General features: G+C 62.6%; 4 protein-coding genes across 5 annotated transcripts; 2 read left to right on the top strand and 2 right to left on the bottom strand.

The window, feature by feature from the left end:
• The first annotated feature begins 1159 nt into the window (after nt 1–1159).
• Nucleotides 1160–4376, top strand: LOC121109083 (glutamine-rich protein 2-like). The gene has a single exon (XM_040706832.2). The coding sequence runs from the start codon at nt 2708–2710 to the stop codon at nt 3989–3991; it is 1284 nt and encodes a 427-aa protein (XP_040562766.1). The 5' UTR covers nt 1160–2707; the 3' UTR covers nt 3992–4376.
• A 2151-nt stretch (nt 4377–6527) lies between these two features.
• FOLR3 (folate receptor gamma) lies at nt 6528–13787 on the bottom strand. The gene is made up of 4 exons (XM_040706842.2): nt 13645–13787; nt 11474–11662; nt 7095–7230; nt 6528–6872 (listed from the first exon to the last, which is right to left on the bottom strand). Exons 1-4 carry the CDS (start codon nt 13771–13773, stop codon nt 6580–6582), a joined length of 747 nt encoding a protein of 248 aa, XP_040562776.1. The 5' UTR covers nt 13774–13787; the 3' UTR covers nt 6528–6579.
• Nucleotides 13788–14988: 1201 nt separating this feature from the next.
• On the top strand, nt 14989–18484 carry ANAPC15 (anaphase promoting complex subunit 15). The gene is made up of 4 exons (XM_003643434.6): nt 14989–15137; nt 15866–15925; nt 17842–17979; nt 18164–18484. The coding sequence occupies exons 1-4, from the start codon at nt 15018–15020 to the stop codon at nt 18209–18211; spliced, it is 366 nt and encodes a 121-aa protein (XP_003643482.1). The 5' UTR covers nt 14989–15017; the 3' UTR covers nt 18212–18484.
• A 121-nt stretch (nt 18485–18605) lies between these two features.
• On the bottom strand, nt 18606–20566 carry LRTOMT (leucine rich transmembrane and O-methyltransferase domain containing). Of its 2 annotated transcripts, NM_001282081.1 has the most exon segments (3): nt 18606–18989; nt 19056–19252; nt 20054–20422. In NM_001282081.1, coding segments are annotated over 3 exon segments (780 nt in total). In that variant the 5' UTR covers nt 20316–20422; the 3' UTR covers nt 18606–18668.
• Nucleotides 20567–21833: the final 1267 nt, after the last annotated feature.

The raw sequence follows: 21833 nt of genomic DNA, 5'->3' as shown, positions 1-21833 counted from the left end.
CCCCCCCCCATTTCCCCCTCCAACCCCCCATACCCCCCCCTACTCTCCCCCCACTGCCATCCCTCCCCACGTCCCCCTGTCCCCCCCCCCCACTGCCACCCCCCCTAATCCCCAATGTCCCCCCATTTCCCCCCCCATTTCTCCCTCCAACCCCCCATACCCCCCCCCCTACGCCCCCCCCACTGCCATCCCTCCCCACGTCCCCCTCTCCCCCCCACTCCCCCCCAATATCCCCCCCCACTGCCACTCCCCCTCCCCAGTCCTCAATATCCCCCAATACCCCCCCAGGTCCCACTCCCCCCCCCATATTCCCACCCCCCCCCACCCCCATTTCTCCCTCCAACCCCCATACCCCCCCCCTACTACCCCCCCACTGCCACCCCCCCTAATCCCCAATGTCCCCCAATGCCCCCCCAGCTCCCACCCCCTCCCATTCCCTCCCCTCCCCCCTCCAACCCCCCATACCCCCCCTACGCCCCCCCCACTGCCATCCCTCCCCACGTCCCCCTCTCCCCCCCCACCCCCCCATTCCCCCCCATTCCCCCCCCAATCCTCAATATCCCCCAATGCCCCCCCAGCTCCCCCCCCCCATTTCCCCCTCCAACCCCCCATACCCCCCCTACGACCCCCCCACTCCCCCCCCCCCAATCCTCAATATCCCCCAATGGCCCCCCAGCTCCCACTCCCCCCCATTCCCCCCCCCCTCCAACCCCCATACCCCCCCTACGCCCCCCCCATTCCCCCCCCCCCCCCGCACTCACAGCAGACACAACGCATAGGCCCCAGGCACGCTCTCGCTGTCCCGCACCAGGAAGCCGCCGTCCCTCCCCGCCTTCGCCAACAGCTCTTCGGCCGCCGCCCGGCTCAGATCCCGGTGGTACCACGGAGGTGCGGACCCCCCCGGACCCCCCGCGCCCGCCATGCTGCGGGATGGGCGTGCGGTGCGGGCCGGGGGCGGGGAAGGGCGGAGAGAGGGGGTGGGGTGGAGTGGGACGGGGAGAAGGGGGGGGGGGGGGGAAGGAGTGGAGTGGAGTGGAGTGGGGGGGGGGGGGGAAGAGACGAGGGGGGGTCCGGGCGGCCCCGGGCAAAGGGCGAGGGGCGGAGCGGGGCGGAGCGGGGCGGAACGGGCGGTACGGAACTGCACGGCTGTGTGTGGGGCGGCACGGAGCGGCGTGGGACGGCACGGCTCGGCTCGGCTCGGCTCGGTACGGAACGGAGCGGCTCAGCACGGCTCGGCACGGAACGGCTCGGCTCGGCTTAGCGTGGCTTGGCGTGGGATGGCTCAGCTTGGCACAGCTCGGCTCGGCATGGAATGGCTCAGCACGGCTCGGTGTGGAATGGCTCAGCTTGGCACAGCATAGCTCGGTATGGAATGGCTCAGCTCGGCTCGGCATGGAACGGCTCAGCTTGGCACAGCATGGAATGGCTCAGCTTGGTAAGGCTCAGTATGGAATGGCTTGGCTTGGCACAGCTCAGTATGGAATGGCTCACTTTGGCACAGCATGGAATGGCTCAGCTTGGCACAGCATAGCTCAGTATGGAATGGCTCAGGTCGGCTCAGCATGGAATGGTTCTGCTTGGCACAGCATGGAATGGCACAGCTTGGCACAGCATAGCTCAGTATGGAATGGCTCAGGTCGGCTCAGCATGGAACGGCTCAGTTTGGCACAGCATGGAATGGCTCAGCTCAGTTCGGCATGGAACGGCTCAGCTTGGCACAGCATGGAATGGCACAGTTTGGCGCAGCATAGCTCAGTATGGAATGGCTCAGGTCGGCACAGCATGGAATGGCTCAGCTTGGCACAGCATAGCTCGGTATGGAATGGTTCAGCTCGTTTCGGCATGGAATGGCTCGGCTTGGCACAGCTCGGTATGGAATGGCTCAGCTTGGCTCAGCATAGCTCAGTATGGAGTGGCTCAGCTTGGCTCAGCACGGAATGGCTCAGCTTGGCACAGCATAGCTCGGCATGGAATGGCTCAGCATGGCTTGGTATGGAATGGCTCAGCTTGGCACAGCTCAGCATGGAATGGCACAGCTCAGTTCAGCATGGAATGGTTTGGCTCTGCACAGCTCAGTATGGAATGGCTCAGCTTGGCACAGCGTGGAATGGCACAGCTTGGCACAGCATGGAATGGCACAGCTTGGCACAGCATGGAATGGCTCAGCTTGGCACAGCATGGAATGGCTCAGCTTGGCACAGCATAGCTCACTATGGACTGGCTCAGTTCGGCTCAGCATGGAACGGCTCAGCTTGGCACAGCATGGGATGGCTCAGCTTGGCACAGCATAGCTCAGTATGGAATGGCTCAGGTCGGCTCAGCATGGAATGGCTTGGCTTGGCACAGGTCGGCATGGAATGGCTCAGCACAGCTCGGCATGGAATGGCTCAGCTTGGTACGGCTCAGTATGGGATGGCTCAGCTCGGTTCGGCATGGAATGGCTCGGCTTGGCACAGCTCAGTATGGAATGGCTCAGCTTGGCACAGCATGGAATGGCACAGCTTGGCACAGCATAGCTCGGTATGGAACAACACAGCTTGGCATGGAATGGCACAGCACAGCTTGGCATGGAATGGCTCAGCTTGGCACGGCTTAGCATGGAATGGCTCAGCTAGGTTCGATATGGAATGGCTCAGCTTGGTAAGGCTCAGTATGGAACGGCACAGCTTGGCTGAGCTTGGCATGGAATGGTTCAGCTCGGCTCAGCATGGAATGGCTCAGCTTGGCACAGCTCAGCATGGAATGGCTCAGTACGGCTCGGTATGAAATGGCTCAGCTTGGCACAGCTCGGCACAGCTTGGCACAGCTCAGCACGGAATGGCACAGCTTGGCACAGCACGGCTCAGCACAGCTCAGTACGGAATGGCTCAGCTCAATATGGCACAGCTCAACTCGGCTCAGCACCGCTTGGCACGGCTCGGAATGGAATGGCACAGCTCAGCTCAGCACAGAGTGGCTCAGTTTGGCTCAGCTCAGCATGGCTCAGCATGGCTCAGTTTGGCACAGTTTGGCTCAGCTCAGCATGGCTCAGCATGGCTCAGTTTGGCATAGTTTGGCTCAGCTCAGCATGGCTCAGCTCAGTTCAGTACAGCTGAGCATGGAACAGCACAGCGTGGCACAGCACGGCTCGGCTCAGCTCGGTATGGAGCAGCTCAGTTTGGCCCAGCATGGCTCAGAATGGAATGGCACAGCACAGCTCAGCTTGGCATGGCTCAGTACAGAACAGCTCAGTGTGGGACGGCCGAGCTTGGCTCAGCATGGCTCAGAATGGAATGGCACAGCTTGGCTCAGGATGGCACAGCTCAGCTCAGCACAGCTCAGCACAGCACATGTTGGCCTGGTTCAGCCCGGTCCAGCCCGGTCCAGCCCGGTTCAGCCTGGTCCAGCCCGGTCCAGCCCGGTCCAGCCTGGTTCAGCCTGGTTCAGCCCGGTCCAGCCCGGTCCAGCCCGGTCCAGCCTGGTCCAGCCTGGTTCAGCCCGGTTCAGCCTGGTCCAGCCCGGTCCAGCCCGGTTCAGCCTGGTCCAGCCCGGTTCAGCCCGGTTCAGACTAGTCCAGCCCGGTCCAGCCCGGTCCAGCCCGGTCCAGCTTGCTCCAGCCCGGTTCAGCCCGGTCCAGCCCGGTTCAGCCCGGTCCAGCCCGGTCCAGCCCGGTTCAGCCTGGTTCAGCCCGGTCCAGCCCGGTCCAGCTTGGTTCAGCCCGGTCCAGCCCGGTCCAGCCCGGTCCAGCCTGGTTCAGCCTGGTTCAGCCCGGTTCAGCCCAGTTCAGCCCGGTTCAGCCCAGTCCAGCCCGGTTCAGCCCGGTCCAGCCCAGTCCAGCCCAGTCCAGCCCGGTCCAGCCCAGTCCAGCCCGGTTCAGCCCGGTCCAGCCCGGTTCAGCCTGGTCCAGCCCGGTTCAGCCTGGTCCAGCCTGGTCCAGCCCGGTCCAGCCCGGTTCAGCCCGGTCCAGCCCAGTCCAGCCCGGTTCAGCCCGGTTCAGCACGGCACGTTTTGACACGGGGGTTAACACAGCCCAGCTCAGTGTGGCGTGCCACGCTTCGACGCGGTTTTAGGGTGTGACCCTTTAGGATATAGGGTGGGACCTGTGGGGGCCTGAGGTGCGTCCCATGGGGAACCACTGCGCTGTAGGATGGAACTGAGGGGACCCACTGGGACAAGAGGTGCGACCCATTTGGATGTAGGGTGTGACCCATGGAGACCTATAGAGTATGACCCATTGAGTTGTAGGATTGTGCCCCATGAGGACCCACTGGGCTGTGGGATATGGCCCATGGGGAGCCATAGAGTGTGACCCATTGGGCTGTAGGATGCGACCCATGGGGACCCAATGGGCTGTGGGATATGGCCCATGGAGACCCATAGGGTGTGACTCCTTGGGCTGTAGGATGCGACCCATGGGGACCTATTGGGGTGTAGGATGTGTCCCGTGGAGACCTACAGTGTGTGATCCATTTGGCTGTAGGATGCGACCCATGGGGACCTATTGGACTGTAGGATGTGCCCCATGGGGACCATAGGGTGTGACCCCTTGGGCTGTAGGATGTGCCCCATGGCGACCCATGGGGTGTAACCCCTTGGGCTGTAGGATGTGCCCCATGGAGACCCATGCGGCTGTGGGATGTTCCCCATGGCGACCTATAGGGTGTGACCCCTTGGGCTGTAGGATGTGACCCATGAGGCCCCAAAGGGTGTGACCCCTTGGGCTTTAGGATGTGCCCCATGGGGACCTATTGGGCTGTGGGATGTTCCCCATGGCGACCTATAGGGTGTGATGCCTTGGGCTGTAGGATGTGCCCCATGGGGACCATAGGGTGTGACTCCTTGGGCTGTAGGATGTGACCCATAGGGACCTATTGGGGTGTAGGATGTGTTCCGTGGAGACCTACAGTGTGTGATCCATTTGGCTGTAGGATGCGACCCATGGGGACCCTATGGGCTGTAGGATGGAACTGAGGGGACCCATTGGGACAAGAGGTGCGACCCATTTGGATGTAGGGTGTGACCCATGGGGACCCATTGGGTTGTAGGATGTGACCCATGGAGACCCATGCGGCTGTGGGATGTTCCCCATGGCGACCTATAGGGTGTGACCCCTTGGGCTGTAGGATGTGCCCCATGGAGACCCATAGGATGTGACCCCTCGGGCTGTAGGATGCAATCCATGGGGACCCATTGGGGTGTGGGATGTGACCCATGGGGACCCATTGGGCTGTAGGATGTGATCCATGGAGACCCATTGGGGTGTAGGATGTGACCCGTAGAGACCCATAAGTTGTGACCCCTTGGGCTGTAGGATGCGACCCATGGGGACCCATTGGGCTGTAGGATGTGATCCAAGAGGCCCCATAGGGTGTAACCCCTTGGGCTGTAGGATGTGCCCCATGGCAATCCATAGGATGTGACCCCTTGGGCTGTAGGATGCGACCCATGGGGACCTATTGGACTGTAGGATGTGACCCATGGCGACCCATAGGGTGTGACCCCTTGGGCTGTAGGATATGACCCATGGAGACCCATTAGGCTGTGGGGTGTGACCCATGGGGACCCATTGGGCTGTAGGATGCGACCCATGGGGACCTATTGGACTGTAGGATGTGCCCCATGGGGACCATAGGGTGTGACCCCTTGGGCTGTAGGATGTGCCCCATGGCGACCCATGGGGTGTAACCCCTTGGGCTGTAGGATGTGCCCCATGGGGACCCATGCGGCTGTGGGATGTTCCCCATGGCAACCTATAGGGTGTGACCCCTTGGGCTGTAGGATGTGACCCATGAGGCCCCAAAGGGTGTGACCCCTTGGGCTTTAGGATGTGCCCCATGGGGACCTATTGGGCTGTAGGATGTGCCCCATGGGGACCATAGGGTGTGACCCCTTGGGCTGTAGGATGTGACCCGTAGAGACCCATAGGGTGTGACCCCTTGGGCTGTAGGATGTGCCCCATGGGGACCCATTGGGCTGTAGGATGTGATCCATGGAGACCCATTGGGGTGTAGGATGTGACCCGTAGAGACCCATAAGTTGTGACCCCTTGGGCTGTAGGATGCGACCCATGGGGACCCATTGGGCTGTAGGATGTGACCCATGAGGCCCCAAAGGGTGTGACCCCTTGGGCTTTAGGATGTGCCCCATGGGGACCTATTGGGCTGTAGGATGTGCCCCATGGCAACCCATAGGGTGTGACCCCCTGGGCTGTAGGATGTGCCCCATGGCAACCCATAGGGTGTGACCCCTCGGGCTGTAGGATGCGACCCATGGGGACCCCCTGGGCTGTAGGATGTGCCCCATGGGGACCTATTGGGCTGTAGGATGTGCCCCATGGCGACCCATAGGGTGTGACCCTTGGGGCCCCCCCGGGGACCTGAGACGTGCGATCCCATATGGACACAGCCTACAACCACAGTGCCCCGATAATCCCTCGTGGGCTCCGAGCCCTCCTCATTGACCATAACCCATCCCTATGCGCCGTCCCGAGAAGACCCCCGACCCCACCAGCGCTGCCCCACAGCCCCCCCATCCCCACAGACCCATCCTTACAGCCCCGACCTTTATTCCCCATCCAACCACACCGGGACCCCCCACCCCTCAGCCCCACGGCGCCGCCCCCAGGAGGGCCGACCCCAGCAGGGCCAGCAGGGCGAGGGGCGCGGGGCTGCGGGGGGGGTCTGCAGCGGAGCCGCGGGCGTAGTACTGCGCCACGGCCACGTTGGGGTTCCCCTCTATGGGGTCGAACCACATCTGGATGCACCGCCCGCCCCCCCGGCGCTCCGTGGTGTATCTGTAGGAATGGGACCAAAGCTTCTCGCAGAGGTCGGCCGGCGTGGGGAAGACGTACTTGAACTTCTGGCACATGGCGCCGCGCGGGCATTGGTTGGTGCCTGCATGGACACGGGCGGTGGGTGGCTTTGGGGTCGGGTGGCTTTGGGGTCGGGTGGCTTTGGGGTCGGGTGGGTTCGGGGTCGGGTGGCTTTGGGGTCGGGTGGCTTTGGGGTCGGGTGGGTTCGGGGTCGGGTGGGTTCGGGGTCGGGTGGCTTTGGGGTCGGGTGGGTTTGGGGTCGGGTGGGTTTGGGGTCGGGTGGCTTTGGGGTCGGGTGGGGTACCTGTGCTCCAATTCCAGCCCTTGTGCCAGTTGACTTTGCAGGTGGAGGCGTCCCGGCAGTCCTCCCACCACTGCTCGCAGTCCTCGCGGCACAGCGGGACGTTGAGGATGCGCTGCCGGCGCCAACTCGAGTCCGTCTGTAGGGCGGGACGGGTGGGGAACCCGACCCGAAACCGACCCCAAAAGCCCACCCACGTAAACCACCCCCCGAAACGACAAAGTCCGACCCCGCGAAGACGACCCCACAACCCAACGACTCCAAATCGCGCCCCCAAAACCACCCCAAAGCCCACCCCAAAGCCCCCTCCCTAAAAACCCTACACCCAAAGCCCCTCCCTAACCCACACATTCCAAACCCCACCCCAAATCCCACCCCACAAAGCCCCCTCACCCCATTCTCAACCCCAAAGCCCCCCTACCCAAATCCCACCCCAAAGCCCATTCAACCCAAATCCCACACCCGAAAGCCACCCCAAATCCCACCCCCCAGAGACCCCCCATCCTATTCTCAACCCCAAAGCCCACCTACCCAAATCCCACTCCCCAAAGCCACCCCAAAGCCCACCCCTCAACCCTTCTCCCCCCAAACCTCCCTCACCCCAACCCAACTCCCCCATAGCCCTCCCCATAGAGCTCCCACCCCCCAAATCCCACTCCCCAAAGCCACCCCAAAGCCCACCCCTCAGCCCTACTGTCCCCAAACCTCCCTGCCCCCAACCCCTCTCCCCATAGCCCTCCCCATAGAGCTCCTACCCCCCAAATTCCACTCCCCAAAGCCACCCCAAATCCCACCCCAAAGCTCACCTACCCAAATCCCACTCCCCAAAGCCCACCCTTCAGCCCTACTGACCCCAAACCTCCCTCCGCCCCACCCCCACACCCCCATAGCCCTCCCCATAGAGCACCCACCCCCCAAATCTCGCTCCCCAAAGCCACCCCACATCCCACCCCAAAGCCCATTCAACCCAAATCCCACTTCCGAAAGCCACCCCAAATCCCACCCCCAAAGCCCCCTTACCCCATTCTCAACCCCAAAGCCCCCCTACCCAAATCCCACTCCCCATAGCCACCCCAAAGCCCACCCTTCAGCCCTACTGACCCCAAATCTCCCTCCCCCCAACCCCACACCCCATAGCCCTCCCCATAAAGCACCCACCCCCAATATCCCACTCCCCAAAGCCACCCCAAATCCCACCCCAAACCCCATTCAACCCAAATCCTACTCCCCAAAGCCACCCCAAAGCCCACCCTTCAACCGTACTCCCCCCAAACCTCGCTCCCCCCAACCCCACACCCCATAGCCCTCTCCATAGAGCTCCCACCCCCCAAATCCCACTCCCCAGAGCCACCCCAAAGCCCATTCAACCCAAATCCCACTCCCGAAAGCCACCCCAAATCCCAACCCCAAAGCCCCCTCGCCCCATTCTCAACCCCAAAGACCACCTACACAAATCCCACTCCCCAAAGCCACCCCAAAGCCCACCCCTCAACCCTACTCACCCCAAACCTCCCTCCCCCCAACCCCACACCCCATAGCCCTCCCCATAGAGCACCCGCCCCCCCAAATCCCACTCCCCAAAGCCACCCCAAATCCCAACCCAAAGCCCATTCAACCCAAATCCCACTCCCAAAAGCCACCCCAAATCCCAACCCCAAAGCCCTCTCGCCCCATTCTTAACCCCAAAGCCCACCTACCCAAATCCCACTCCCCAAAGCCACCCCAAAGCCCACCCCTCAGCCCTACTGACCCCAAATCTCCCTCCCCCCAACCCCACACCCCATAGCCCTCCCCATAGAGCACCCACCCCCAATATCCCACTCCCCAAAGCCACCCCAAATCCCACCCCAAACCCCATTCAACCCAAATCCTACTCCCCAAAGCCACCCCAAAGCCCACCCTTCAACCGTACTCCCCCCAAACCTCGCTCCCCCCAACCCCACACCCCATAGCCCTCTCCATAGAGCTCCCACCCCCCAAATCCCACTCCCCAGAGCCACCCCAAAGCCCATTCAACCCAAATCCCACTCCCAAAAGCCACTCCAAATCCCAACCCCAAAGCCCCCTCGCCCCATTCTTAACCCCAAAGCCCACCTACCCAAATCCCATTCCCCAAAGCCACCCCAAAGCCCACCCTTCAGCCCTACTCACCCCAAATCTCCCTCCCCCAACCCCAGACCCCATAGCCCTCCCCATAGAGCACCCACCCCCCAAATCTCGCTCCCCAAAGCCACCCCACATCCCACCCCACAGCCCATTCAACCCAAATCCCACTCCCCAAAGCCACCCATCCCATTCTCAACCCCAAAGCCCACCTACCCAAATCCCACTCCCCATAGCCACCCCAAAGCCCACCCTTCAGCCCTACTGACCCCAAACCTCCCTCCCCCCAACCCCATTCCCCATAGTCCTCCCCATAGAGCACCCACACCCCAAAGCCCACCCCTCAACCCTACTCACCCCAAACCTCCCTCCCCCCAACCCCATTCCCCCATAGCCCTCCCCATAGAGCACCCACACCCTAAAGCCCACCCCTCAACCCTACTCCCCCCAAACCTCCCTCCCCCCAACCCCACACCCCATAGCCCTCCCCATAGAGCTCCCACCCCCCCTATCCCACTCCCCAAAGCCACCCCAAAGCCCACCCTTCAGCCCTACTCCCCCCAAACCTCTCTCCCCCCAACCCCACACCCCATAGCCCTCCCCATAGAGCACCCACCCCCCAAATCTCGCTCCCCAAAGCCACCCCACATCCCACCCCACAGCCCATTCAACCCAAATCCCACTCCCCAAAGCCACCCATCCCATTCTCAACCCCAAAGCCCACCTACCCAAATCCCACTCCCCATAGCCACCCCAAAGCCCACCCTTCGGCCCTACTCCCCCCAAACCTCCCTCCCCCCAACCCCACTCCCCATAGCCCTCCCCATAGAGCACCCACTCCCCAAATCCCACTCCCCAAAGCCACCCCAAAGCCCACCCCTCAACCCTACTCCCCCCAAACCTCCCTCCGCCGCACCCCCACACCCCATAGCCCTCCCCATAGAGCTCCCACCCCCCAAATCCCACTCCCCAAAGCCACCCCAAAGCCCACCCTTCAGCCCTACTCCCCCCAAACCTCCCTCCCCCCAACCCCAGACCCCATAGCCCTCTCCATAGAGCACCCACCCCCCAAATCCCACTCCCCAAAGCCCACCCTTCAGCCCTACTGACCCCAAACCTCGCTCCCCCCAACCCCACACCCCATAGCCCTCCCCATAGAGCACCCACCCCCCCAAATCCCACCCCCCAAAGCCCACCCCTCAACCCTACTCCCCCCAAACCTCCCTCCGCCCCAACCCCACACCCCATAGCCCTCCCCATAGAGCTCCCACCCCCCAAATCCCACTCCCCAAAGCCACCCCAAAGCCCACCCTTCAACCCTACTCCCCCTAAACCTCATTCCCCCAACCCCACTCCCCATAGCCCTCCCCATATAGCACCCACCCCCCGAAATCCCACTCCCCAAAGCCAACCCCTCAGCCCTACTCCCCCCAAACCTCCCTCCCCCCAACCCCACTCCCCCATAGCCCTCCCCATAGAGCTCCCACCCCCCGTATCCCACTCCCCAAAGCCACCCCAAAGCCCACCCCTCAACCCTACTTCCCCTAAACCTCATTCCCCCAACCCCACACCCCATCGCTCTCCCCATAGAGCACCCACTCCCCAAATCCCACTCCCCAAAGCCCACCCCTCAGCCCTACTCCCCCCAAACCTCTCTCCCCCCAACCCCACACCCCATAGCCCTCCCCATAGAGCACCCACCCCCCAAAGCCCACCCCTCAGCCCTACTGACCCCAAATCTCCCTCCCCCCAACCCCACTCCCCCATAGCCCTCCCCATAGAGCTCCCACCCCCAAATCCCACTCCCCAAAGCCACCCCAAAGCCCACCCTTCAGCCCTACTGACCCCAAATCTCCCTCCCCCCAACCCCACTCCCCATAGCCCTCTCCATAGAGCACCCACCCCCCAAATCCCCCTCCACAATGCCACCCCAAATCCTACTCTAAAGACTATTCACCCCAAAGCCCATTCCCCAAAGCCCCCTCACCCCATTCTCAACCCCAAATCCCACTCTCCAAAGCCACCCCAAAGCCCACCCCAAAGCCTATTCAACCCTAATCCCACTTCCGAACGCCACCCCAAATCCCACCCCCAAAGCCCCCTCACCCCATTCTCAACCCCAAAGCCCACCTACCCAAATCCCACTCCCCAAAGCCCACCCTTCAGCCCTACTGACCCCAAACCTCGCTCCCCCCAACCCCACACCCCATAGCCCTCCCCATAGAGCACCCACCCCCCAAACCCCACTCCTCCCCCCCCCCCCGGCCCCATTCCCTCACCTGGTCTATCCACGGCCCCAGGTTGGGTGAGCACTCATACAGACACGTGTCCTGGATGAAGTGCCTCTTGCAGCGCTGCGCCATGGCCCCGCAGTGGTCCCAGTTGAAGCCATACAGGTAGGATTGGTCCCGGTGCGCCTCTATGCTCGTGTTGGCAGTGCAGCACGCGTTGTCCTTCCATAGCACGCACTGCGGGGACGGTGGCACCCGAGGGTGGCACGGGGGGGACGTGGGGACAACATCATGGGGTGGGGGCATCATGGGTGGGGGGCACCCAAAGGTGACATGGAGGGGATATGGGACACCATCAGGGGGTGGTGGCACCCAAGGGTGGCATGGAGGGGACGTGGGGACACCATGTGGTGGTGGCACCCAAAGGTGGCATGGAGGGGATGTGGGGACATCGTAGGGTGTTGGGATCATGGGGTGATGGCATCCAAAGGTGACATGGAGGGGATATGGGGACACCACCATGGGGTGGTGGCACCCAAGGGTGGCATGGAGGGGACGTGGGGACACCATGGGGTGGTGGCACCCAAGGGTGGCATGGAGGGGATGTGGGGACATTGTAGGGTTTTGGGATCATGGGGTGGTGGCACCCAAAGGGGACATGGAGGGGATATGGGGACACCACCATGGGGTGGTGGCACCCAAGGGTGGCATGGAGGGGATGTGGGGACATCATGGGGTGGTGGCACCCAAGGGTGTTAGGAGGGGATATGGGGACACCACCATGGGGTGGTGGCACCCAAGGGTGGCATGGAGGGGACGTGGGGGCACCATGGGGTGGTGGCACCTAGAGGTGGTGGCATCCAAAGGTGACATGGAGCGGATATGGAGACACCACCATGGGGTGGTGGCACCTAAGGGTGACACAGAGGGGATATGGGAACACCACGATGGAGTGGTGGCACCCAAGGGTGGCATGGAGGGGATATGGGGACACCATGTGGTGGTGGCACCCAAAGGTGGCATGGAGGGGATGTGGGGACATCGTAGGGTGTTGGGATCATGGGGTGATGGCATCCAAAGGTGACATGGAGGGGATATGGGGACACCACCATGGGGTGGTGACACCCAAGGGTGGCATGGAGGGGACGTGGGGACACCATGGGGTGGTGGCACCCAAGGGTGGCATGGAGGGGATGTGGGGACATTGTAGGGTTTTGGGATCATGGGGTGGTGGCATCCAAAGGTGACATGGAGGGGATGTGGGGACACCACCATGGGGTGGTGGCACCCAAGGGTGGCATGGAGGGGATGTGGGGACATCATGGGGTGGTGGCACCCAAGGGTGGCATGGAGGGGACATGGGGGCACCACAACGGGGTGGTGGCACCCAAGGGTGGCATGGAGGGGACGTGGGGACACCATGGGGTCGTGGGACCGAAGGGTGACATGGAGGGGATATGGGGACACCACCATGGGGTGGTGGCACCCAAGGGTGTCATGGAGAGACAGGGGGACACCATGGGGTGGTGGCACCCAAGGGTGACATGGAGGGGATATGGGGACATTGTAGGGTGTTGGGATCATGGGGTGGTGGCACCCAAAGGTGACATGGAGGGGATATGGGGACACCACCATGGGGTGGTGGCACCCAAGGGTGGCACGGAGGGGACGTGGGGATACCACCATGGGGTGGGGGCATCATGGGGGGGTGGCACCCAAAGGTGACATGGAGGGGATATGGGGACACCATGTGGTGGTGGCACCCAAAGGTGGCATGGAGGGGATGTGGGGACATCGTAGGGTGTTGGGATCATGGGGTGGTGGCACCCAAGGGTGACATGGAGGGGATATGGGGACATCACCATGGGGTGATGGCACCCAAAGGTGTTAGGAGGGGATATGGGGACACCATCATGGGGTGGTGGCACCCAAGGGTGGTATGGAGGGGACGTGGGGACACCATGGGGTCGTGGGACGCAAGGGTGACATGGAGGGGATATGGGGACACCACCATGGGGTGGTGGCACCCAAGGGTGACATGGAGGGGACGTGGGGACATCGTAGGGTGTTGGGATCATGGGGTGGTGGCACCCAAGGGTGGCATGGAGAGACAGGGGGACATCATGGGGTGGTGGCACCCAAGGGTGTTAGGAGGCGATATGGGGACACCACCATGGGGTGGTGGCACCCAAGGGTGTCCCCACGGGGCCGCAGCTCACCTGCCCATAGAGCTGTCCTTCGGGTCCCGGCTTGGATTTGTGATGCTGGGCGTCCATGCAGATGTTGAGCAGCGAATCCTGAGCCGAACTCAGCGCCAGCAGCGCCAGCACGGCCCATAGGGACGCCATGGGGACAGCGGGGTGGCACCGGGGGTGGGTGGTGACACCGAGGATTGGGTTGGCACCGCTGTCCCCTCTGCCACGTGCTCTGCGCTGCTGGGGACAAAGTCCCCGCGGGCGGCGGCGGCGGTGACAATGGGGGGTGAGTGGGGACACGTGGGGTCAGCGGGGTCAAATGGGGTGCGTGGGGGGGTCAGTGGGGATGGGGGACGGATGGGGACGGATGGGGACGGATAGGGATAGGAGCGCTCACCGGTGGCTCCCAGGGGTGGCTCCGTGCAACCCTTGCCCGTGGGTCACAGATCGGTGCCAGCACGTGGATGGGTCCTCCCCCCCCCCCATTCCTTCCTCCTCCCCCCCCCGTAAACCAGCCCCCCCCTTCCCCCCCCCCCCTATAACACCCCACTCCTCAGGGCTCACCCCCATAGGGTGGGTATGGGGTGGGGAGCACTGAATACCCCTGGAGGGGCAAAGACCCCCCAGCTGTCCCTATGGGGTGGGTTGTTGGGGGGGGGCTGATACCCCTCCAGAGGTGTCCCATACACGTGGGGGATGGGGGGGGGGGCTCCAAATGCCCTGGAGGGGGGCAGATGCCCTCCAGATACCCCCCAGGGGGGTCAGAGTGCCCCCTTGGGGAGGGGGGGGGGGGGCAGATACCAGGGGAGGGGGGAGCAAATAACCCTGGGGATCTCAGAAGCCCCTGGAGGGGGTGGGGGGGGGGCAGATACCCCCACTGGGGGTCCCAAATGCCATGGGGGGGGGGGGAGCAAATAACCCTGGGGATCTCAGAAGCCCCTGGAGGGGGGGGGGGGGGGGGGGGCAGATACCCCCACTGGGGGTCCCAAATGCCACGGGGGGGGGCATTTGTCCATAGGGGTGAGGTACCTTTGGGGGTCCAAAATGCCCCTGGAGGGACAGATTGCCCTCAGTGGGGTCCCAAATGCCCTGGGAGGGGGGGCAGATACCCCTGGGGGGGGCAGATAACCCTGGGGAGGGGGGCAGATACACCTTCGGCGCACTCAGCTGTCAATCAGCGCTTGGCCACACCCCCCGCCTCGACCACGCCCCAATCACAGCCCCGTTTCGCGAAGTGGGCGTGGTTTCAAGTAACCCCGCCCCCTGCCCGGCACTGCCCCTCGCTCCGTGCTCTGCGCACGCGCACTTCTGCATCACACCCCCCCCCTTCTCAGTAGTACTTCCGGGGTCAGTTTCTACTTCCGGGTCGGCCGCTGCGGCGGGGCCTGGTGGGCGCCATGTCCACTCTATTCCCTTCCCTGCTGCCGCGCCTGACCGAGCCGCTGTGGTTCAACCTGGACCGGCCGTGCGTGGACGAGACCGAACTGCAGCAGCAGGAGCAGCAGCACCAGGCCTGGGTGCGGCGGGGGGACCGGGGGGGGGTTCGCTGTGAGCTCCGGGGTGGGCCCAACTCAAGGCTCCGTAGGCCGCAGCCTCTGTGTGAGGCCTGTGCGGCGCTGGCGCTGCTGCTCTGGAGGTGCCCGAGGCCGCGGGTGGGGCGGCCTGAGCCGGTGGGGATGGTTTTAGGGTTCCACCCAACCGTGTTGCGGTTCTGTGATCGTGGATATCCCTTCCAGCCCTCCCCGGGCTGCCCTGTGGTGCTCAGAGCCCCCTGGATGCGCTGTGCTGGGAGCTGAGCCCGGAGCTGAGGCCTGTGGGAACGAAGGGACAGAGTGCGTGTTTGATTACAGTGAGCGGGGGATTGAGTGGTTGGATTGAAATTAAAAGAAATCGGGCAATTAAAAAGGTGTCAGAGCAGCTGGGAGAAGCTCAGAGGCCCCCCCCCCCCCTTTGGGGCAGAGATGTGTTAATTGAGGGCTGCGTTAATTGAGGGTTGCGCTAATTGAGCCTCCCTGGGCGTGGAGTTCCTTACAAACGGTGGCAGCTTGTGCCTTGGGGGCACTCACGGCCACCCCCTTCCTCATCTCCACGCTGCCACATGGATGTGTCCTCTGTGCCCTGTCCCCAAGGGGCTCCAGGCTGTCCCCAGCCCCCATATCACGCTCCTCCCTGTCCCCGCTGCCTGCCCCTTCCCCATCGCTCCCTCCTGTCCCTGCTGACCCTTCCTCCTCCTCTTCCTCCCCAGCTCCAGAGCATCGCAGAGAAAGACAACAACCTGGTGCCCATTGGGAAGCCGGCCTCGGAGGTGGGTGACAACAGTGTGGGACCTCTGTCACCCAACCTGGCACTGTCCCCAACGAGGGAGTGGGAGAAGGAAGGGTATTTGGGGGCAGCACGTGGCTGTGTGGGGATGGGGGGTCTTGGGGTTGTGTTCCTTGGCCCTAATGGGGACAGAGCTGTGGTTCTGGGGGCATCACGTGGCTGTGTGGGGATGGGGGCTTTGGGGTTGTGTTCCTTGGCCCTAATGGGGACAGAGCTGTGATTTTGGGGGCAGCACGTGGCTGTGTAGGGATGGGGGCTCTTAGGGCCAAGAAACACAACCCCAATGGGGACAGAGCTGTGATTTTGGGGGCAGCACGTGGCTGTGTGTGGATGGGGGCTTTGGGGTTGTGTTCCTTGGCCCTAATGGGGACAGAGCTGTGATTTTGGGGGCAGCATGTGGCTGTGTGGGGATGGGGGCTCTTAGGGCCAAGGAACACAACCCCAATGGGGACAGAGCTGTGATTTTGGGGGCAGCACGTGGCTGCGTGGGGATGGGGGCTCTTGGGGTTGTGTTCCTTGGCCCTAATGGGGACAGAGCTGTGGTTCTGGGGGCAGCACGTGGCTGCGTGGGGATGGGGGCTCTTAGGGCCAAGGAACACAACCCCAATGGGGACAGAGCTGTGATTTTGGGGGCAGCACGTGGCTGCGTGGGGATGGGGGCTCTTGGGGTTGTGTTCCTTGGCCCTAATGGGGACAGAGCTGTGGTTCTGGGGGCATCACGTGGCTGTGTGGGGATGGGGGCTCTTGGGGGGGTGTTCCTTGGCCCTAATCTGTGATTTTGGGGCAGCACGTGGCTGTGTGGGGATGGGGGCTCTTAGGGCCAAGGAACACAACCCCAATGGGGACGGAGCTGTGATTTTGGGGGCAGCACGTGGCTGTGTGGGGATGGGGGCTCTTAGGGCCAAGAAACACAACCCCAATGGGGACAGAGCTGTGATTCTGGGGGCAGCACGTGGCTGTGTGGGGATGGGGGGTCTTGGGGTTGTGTTCCTTGACCCTAATGGGGACAGAGCTGTGATTCTGGGGGCAGCACGTGGCTACGTGGGGATGGGGGCTCTTGGGGTTGTGTTCCTTGGCCCTAATGGGGACAGAGCTGTGATTTTGGGGGCAGCACATGGCTGCGTGGGGATGGGGGCTCTTGGGGTTGTGTTCCTTGGCCCTAATGGGGACGGAGCTGTGATTTCGGGGGCAGCACGTGGCTGTGTGGGGATGGGGGCTCTTAGGGCCAAGAAACACAACCCCAATGGGGACAGAGCTGTGATTTTGGGGGCAGCACGTGGCTGTGTGGGGATGGGGGCTCTTGGGGTTGTGTTCCTTGGCCCTAATGGGGACAGAGCTGTGATTTTGGGGCAGCACGTGGCTGTGTGGGGATGGGGGCTCTTAGGGCCAAGGAACACAACCCCAGTGGGGACAGAGCTGTGATTTTGGGGGCAGCACGTGGCTGTGTGGGGATGGGGGCTCTTGGGGTTGTGTTCCTTGGCCCTAATGGGGACAGAGCTGTGATTTTGGGGCAGCACGTGGCTGTGTGGGGATGGGGGCTCTTAGGGCCAAGGAACAGAACCCCAATGGGGACAGAGCTGTGATTCTGGGGGCAGCACGTGGCTGCGTGGGGATGGGGGCTTTGGGGTTGTGTTCCTTGGCCCTAATGGGGACAGAGCTGTGATTTTGGGGGCAGCACGTGGCTGTGTGGGGATGGGGGCTCTTGGGGTTGTGTTCCTTGGCCCTAATGGGGACGGAGCTGTGATTTTGGGGCAGCACGTGGCTGTGTGGGGATGGGGGCTCTTAGGGCCAAGGAACACAACCCCAATGGGGACAGAGCTGTGATGGTGGCACGTGGGGTGGGTGGCTCTGGATGTGGTGTGCACGATGGGACCCCCAGCGCCACTGTGACACCCGCAGCACTATGATGAGGAGGAGGAGGAGGACGACGAGGACGATGAAGACAGCGAAGAGGACTCTGAGGATGATGAAGACATGCAGGATATGGATGAGATGAACGATTACAACGAGTCTCCCGATGATGGGGAGATCAATGAGGTAAGGGGAGCTTTGGGGTGGGCTGGGCTACTTCCCTGCCTCACATCTAATCCCACGGCCACGGAATAGTTGAGGTGGGAAGGGACCCCAAAGCCCACCCGGCCCCTTTGCGGACATCAGACGATCACAGCTGAACGAAGTGGGTTTCCTATGGGGCAGAAATCTCCAACGTTTCCCTTTCCAGGTGGACATGGAAGGGGCAGAGCAGGACCAGGACCAGTGGATGATCTGATCCCAGCAGAACAGGGAGCCAGACTAAGCGTGAGATGGGGATTGAGCCCCCCCATCCCTCTGCTTGGGATTGTCCTGGAGCTGTGTGTGTGTTTGGGGGGGGGGAGGGGGTTGCTCTATTGACCACCGCACCCCACGGCGGGCACAGCACGAAGCTGCCCAGAGGGGCCATGAATGCTGGGCAGTGCCAGCGGGCACGCAGCGCACATGGGGACAGCGTGGGGACACGAGAGGAACGGAGCACCTTTTCTAATAAACACCCAGTTTTGTAGGAGACGGACCCTCGGATCTGAACGGCTTCAGGTCTCCCAGGGCTCTGAGTACGGCTCTCCCCACCGAGCCCTGACCGCAGCCCCCCCCCTCTTTGTCACAAAGCACAGCAGCTCTGCCTTTCCTTCGGGGTCACTGTTTATAACTGAGCACAGCAGCAGGAGGTTCTGATTTCCACCAGCGCCACCTCAGCGGCCCCCGGTGTAGCAGAGCTCAGCGATGCCATCGGGGATGGCCCTGCAGTACTCCAGGCTGGCACGGTGCACCCTGCAGCGATACTTCCCGCACGTCTTGGCGTACTGTAAGAAATGGGGGGCTCCGGGGAAGACCACGTTATCGGCCAACACCGTGGCCCTATCGGCCAGCAACCCGTGCTCCTCCAGCAGCTTCAGATCCCTCAGGTAGCAACGCTTCCAGTGGTCCATGAAGACAAAATCGACGTTGTGCAATCCGTGCCGTGCCCTCAGCTGCGGGATCACCTCCTCGGAAGGGCCCACGATCAGCTCTACCTGTGTGGAACCACCCTCAGCTCCCCCTGCCCCGCGTTGCCACCGCCCCGCCGGCCCTCGGCTCACCTTCTGCTCGTCGAAGCCTGCCAACCGGATCACCTTCTCAGCCACGGAGGCGTGCCGGGGGTTTGGCTCCACCGTGTAGAGGTGGGCGCCCGCCGGCATCGCCGCGGCCATCAGCACGGTGCCGTAACCGCAGTAGGTGCCCAACTCCAGCACGGTGCGCGGCGCCCGCTCACACAGCAGCCTCTCCACGATCTTCCCTGCCAGGGCCGGGCATCCTCAGCACCCTGGTGGGCTTTGGGAGGGTCCCTACAGCCTTCGTGCCACGGCGCTGTGGCTTTGGCAATGGTGCAGGGTCAGGAATGCCGTGGCTGTGCCATCGGTGTCGTGGCTGTGCCAATGGGGCCGTTGTCTTGATGGGGGTGCCATGGCTGTGCCATGTGCCTGCCAAGGGTGCCGTGGCTGTGCCAAAGATGCTGCAGCCATGCCAATGGTGCCATGGCTGTGCCATAAGTGCCCTGGCCATGCCCACAGCGCCATGGCTGTGCCATAAGTGCCTTGGCCATACCAAGGGTGCCGTGGCTGTGCCAAAGATGCTGCAGCCATGCCAGCAGCGCCATGGCTGTGCCACAAGTGCCCTGGCCATGCCAACAGCGCCATGGCTGTGCCATAAGTGCCCTGGCCGTGCCAACGGTGCCGTGGCTGTGCCAAAGATGCTGCAGCCATGCCAGTGGTGCCATGGCTGTGCCATAAGTGCCCTGGCCGTGCCCACAGCGCCATGGCTGTGCCATAAGTGCCCTGGCCGTGCCAATGGTGCTGTGGCTGTGCCATAAGTGCCCTAGCCAACGGTGCCACGGCCGTGCTAGCGATGGCACAGCTTTGCCCATGGTGCTGTGGCCGTGCCAATGGTGCCGTGGCCATTGCAGTCGTTCCATGGCTGTGCCACTGATGAAGTAGCCCTGCTCCCAGCACCGTCACCAGGCTGCTGGCGCCATAGCCGTGCCAACGGTGCCATAGCCGTGCCCACAACCGTGCCAGGAGCCCCACGTGGCCGCGCTTACCTTTGAGGGGTCCCACGCAGCTGAGGTGCTCGCAGCGGTAGCTCCACTGGTCGAAGGTGTGCAGGATGTGGTGGGGGTCCCCGGGGATGGCGTGGGTCAGCACGTACTGGAAGGCACGCTGCTCGCGGGGCACGCCGCTCAGGCGGTCCTGCAGCCAGCCCAGCAGCACGGCACGGTACAGCAGCACCAAGTAGTGCCGGTAGCGGATCAGCAGAGTGATGAGGAAGGGGAGGAAGGCCAAAGCGATGGCGGGGGACACCATGGCCAGCCCTGCTGGCTCCTACAACTCCCCCCACCCCGAATCCCGGGTTGCACGGGCTCCCCCTCTCACCCCAAACCTTGAGAGCTGTGGGAGGTTCCGGGCTGCAGGGGTGGTCCCCCACCTCTGGTTGTGCTCAGTGTGTCCCCGGGTCCCCAGCCGGGCTCTGCTCTGCGCTCAATTATTGATGGTGACACCTTAGCCATGGGCTGAGCAGGATCCGGTTACTGGGCTGAGTGGGGGTGGGGGTGGGGATGAGGTAGGGATAAGAACGTGGATGGGATGGGGATTGAGTAGAGATGGGGATCAGGTGGGGATGGGGTAGGGATTCAGATGGGATGGGGTAGAAATAAGGGTGGGGATGGGATTGGGGAGGGATTCAGATGGGAGGAGGTAGAGATAAAGGTAGGGATGGGATGGGATGGGATGGGATGGGGGTGGGGAAGGGATTCAGATGGGATGGGATAGAGATAAGGGTGGGGATGGGATGGGGTAGGGATGGGGATGGGGAAGGGATTCAGATGGGATGGGGTAGAGATAAAGGTAGGGATGGGGGAGGGATGGGGGTAGGGTGGGATGGGGATGGGGAAGGGATTCAGATGGGATGGGGTAGAGATAAGGGTGGGGATGGGATGGGGATAGGGTAGGATGGGGTAGGGATGGGGGTAGGGAATGGGAAGGGATTCAGATGGGATGGGAATAGAGTAGAGATAAGGATGGGGATGGGATGGAGATTGATTAGAGACGGGGTGGGGATGAGGTAGGGATTCAGATGGGATGGGGATGGAGCAGAAATAAGGATGGGGATGGGATGGGGTACGGATGGGATAGAGATGGGGTAGAGATAAGGATGGGATGAATGGATAGGAATGGGATTGGGTTGGGATGGGGATGGAGTACTGATGAGGTAGAGATGGGGTTGGGATTCAGATGGGATGGGAATGGAGTAGACAAGGATGGGGATGGGATGGGGATTGAGTAGAGGTGGGGTGGGGATGAGGTAGGGATTCAGATGGGATGGGGTACGGATGGGATAGAGATGGGGTAGAGATAAGGATGGGTAGGAATGGAGTAGTGATGGCGGTGGGGTGGGATGGGGATGGAGTAGAGATGGAGTAGAGATAGGAATGGGGTAGAGATGGAGTAGAGATAAGGATTGGGATGGGATACAGATAGAGGTGGGGTGGGATGGGGATGGAGCAAGGATTTGGATGGGATGGAGATGGAGTAGAGGTGGAGTAGAGATAAGGATGGGGATGGGATGGGGATGAGGTGGGATGGGGATGGGGTAGGGATGGGATAGAGGTGGGGTAGAGATAAGGATGGGATGGGTAGGAATGGGGTAGTGATTGGGATGGAGATGGGGTAGAGATTCAGATCGGATGGGAATGGAGTAGAGATAAGGATGGGGTGGGATGGGGATGGAGGAGCGATGGGGTAGAGATAAGGATGGGGATGGGATGGGGTAGGGATGGAGTAGAGATGGTGCAGACGTAAGGAAGGGATGGGTAGGAATGGGGT

This window comes from Gallus gallus, chromosome 1 (genome assembly GCF_016699485.2).
Source record: "Gallus gallus isolate bGalGal1 chromosome 1, bGalGal1.mat.broiler.GRCg7b, whole genome shotgun sequence".
Lineage (NCBI taxonomy): Eukaryota > Metazoa > Chordata > Aves > Galliformes > Phasianidae > Gallus > Gallus gallus.
Note: the sequence above shows the minus strand (reverse complement) of the source record. Positions and strands in the feature narration are given on the sequence as shown.

Bases quoted from the DNA above. Each gene is read 5' to 3' on its own strand.
- LOC121109083 (XM_040706832.2), top strand. From the start codon at position 2,708: ATGGAATGGCTCAGCTTGGCACAGCTCAGCATGGAATGGCTCAGTACG.
- LRTOMT (XM_015280906.4), bottom strand. From the start codon at position 20,315: ATGGTGTCCCCCGCCATCGCTTTGGCCTTCCTCCCCTTCCTCATCACT. The intron at 19,253-20,053 runs GTAAGCGCGGCC...CGGCCCTGGCAG, and splicing joins CTGCGTGGGACCCCTCAAAG to GGAAGATCGTGGAGAGGCTG.
- ANAPC15 (XM_003643434.6), top strand. From the start codon at position 15,018: ATGTCCACTCTATTCCCTTCCCTGCTGCCGCGCCTGACCGAGCCGCTG. The intron at 15,138-15,865 runs GTGCGGCGGGGG...CTTCCTCCCCAG, and splicing joins AGCAGCAGCACCAGGCCTGG to CTCCAGAGCATCGCAGAGAA. The intron at 15,926-17,841 runs GTGGGTGACAAC...TGACACCCGCAG, and splicing joins TTGGGAAGCCGGCCTCGGAG to CACTATGATGAGGAGGAGGA.
- FOLR3 (XM_040706842.2), bottom strand. From the start codon at position 13,773: ATGGCGTCCCTATGGGCCGTGCTGGCGCTGCTGGCGCTGAGTTCGGCT. The intron at 11,663-13,644 runs GTGAGCTGCGGC...CCGTCCCCGCAG, and splicing joins AAGGACAGCTCTATGGGCAG to TGCGTGCTATGGAAGGACAA. The intron at 7,231-11,473 runs GTGAGGGAATGG...CCCGCCCTACAG, and splicing joins TGGGGCCGTGGATAGACCAG to ACGGACTCGAGTTGGCGCCG.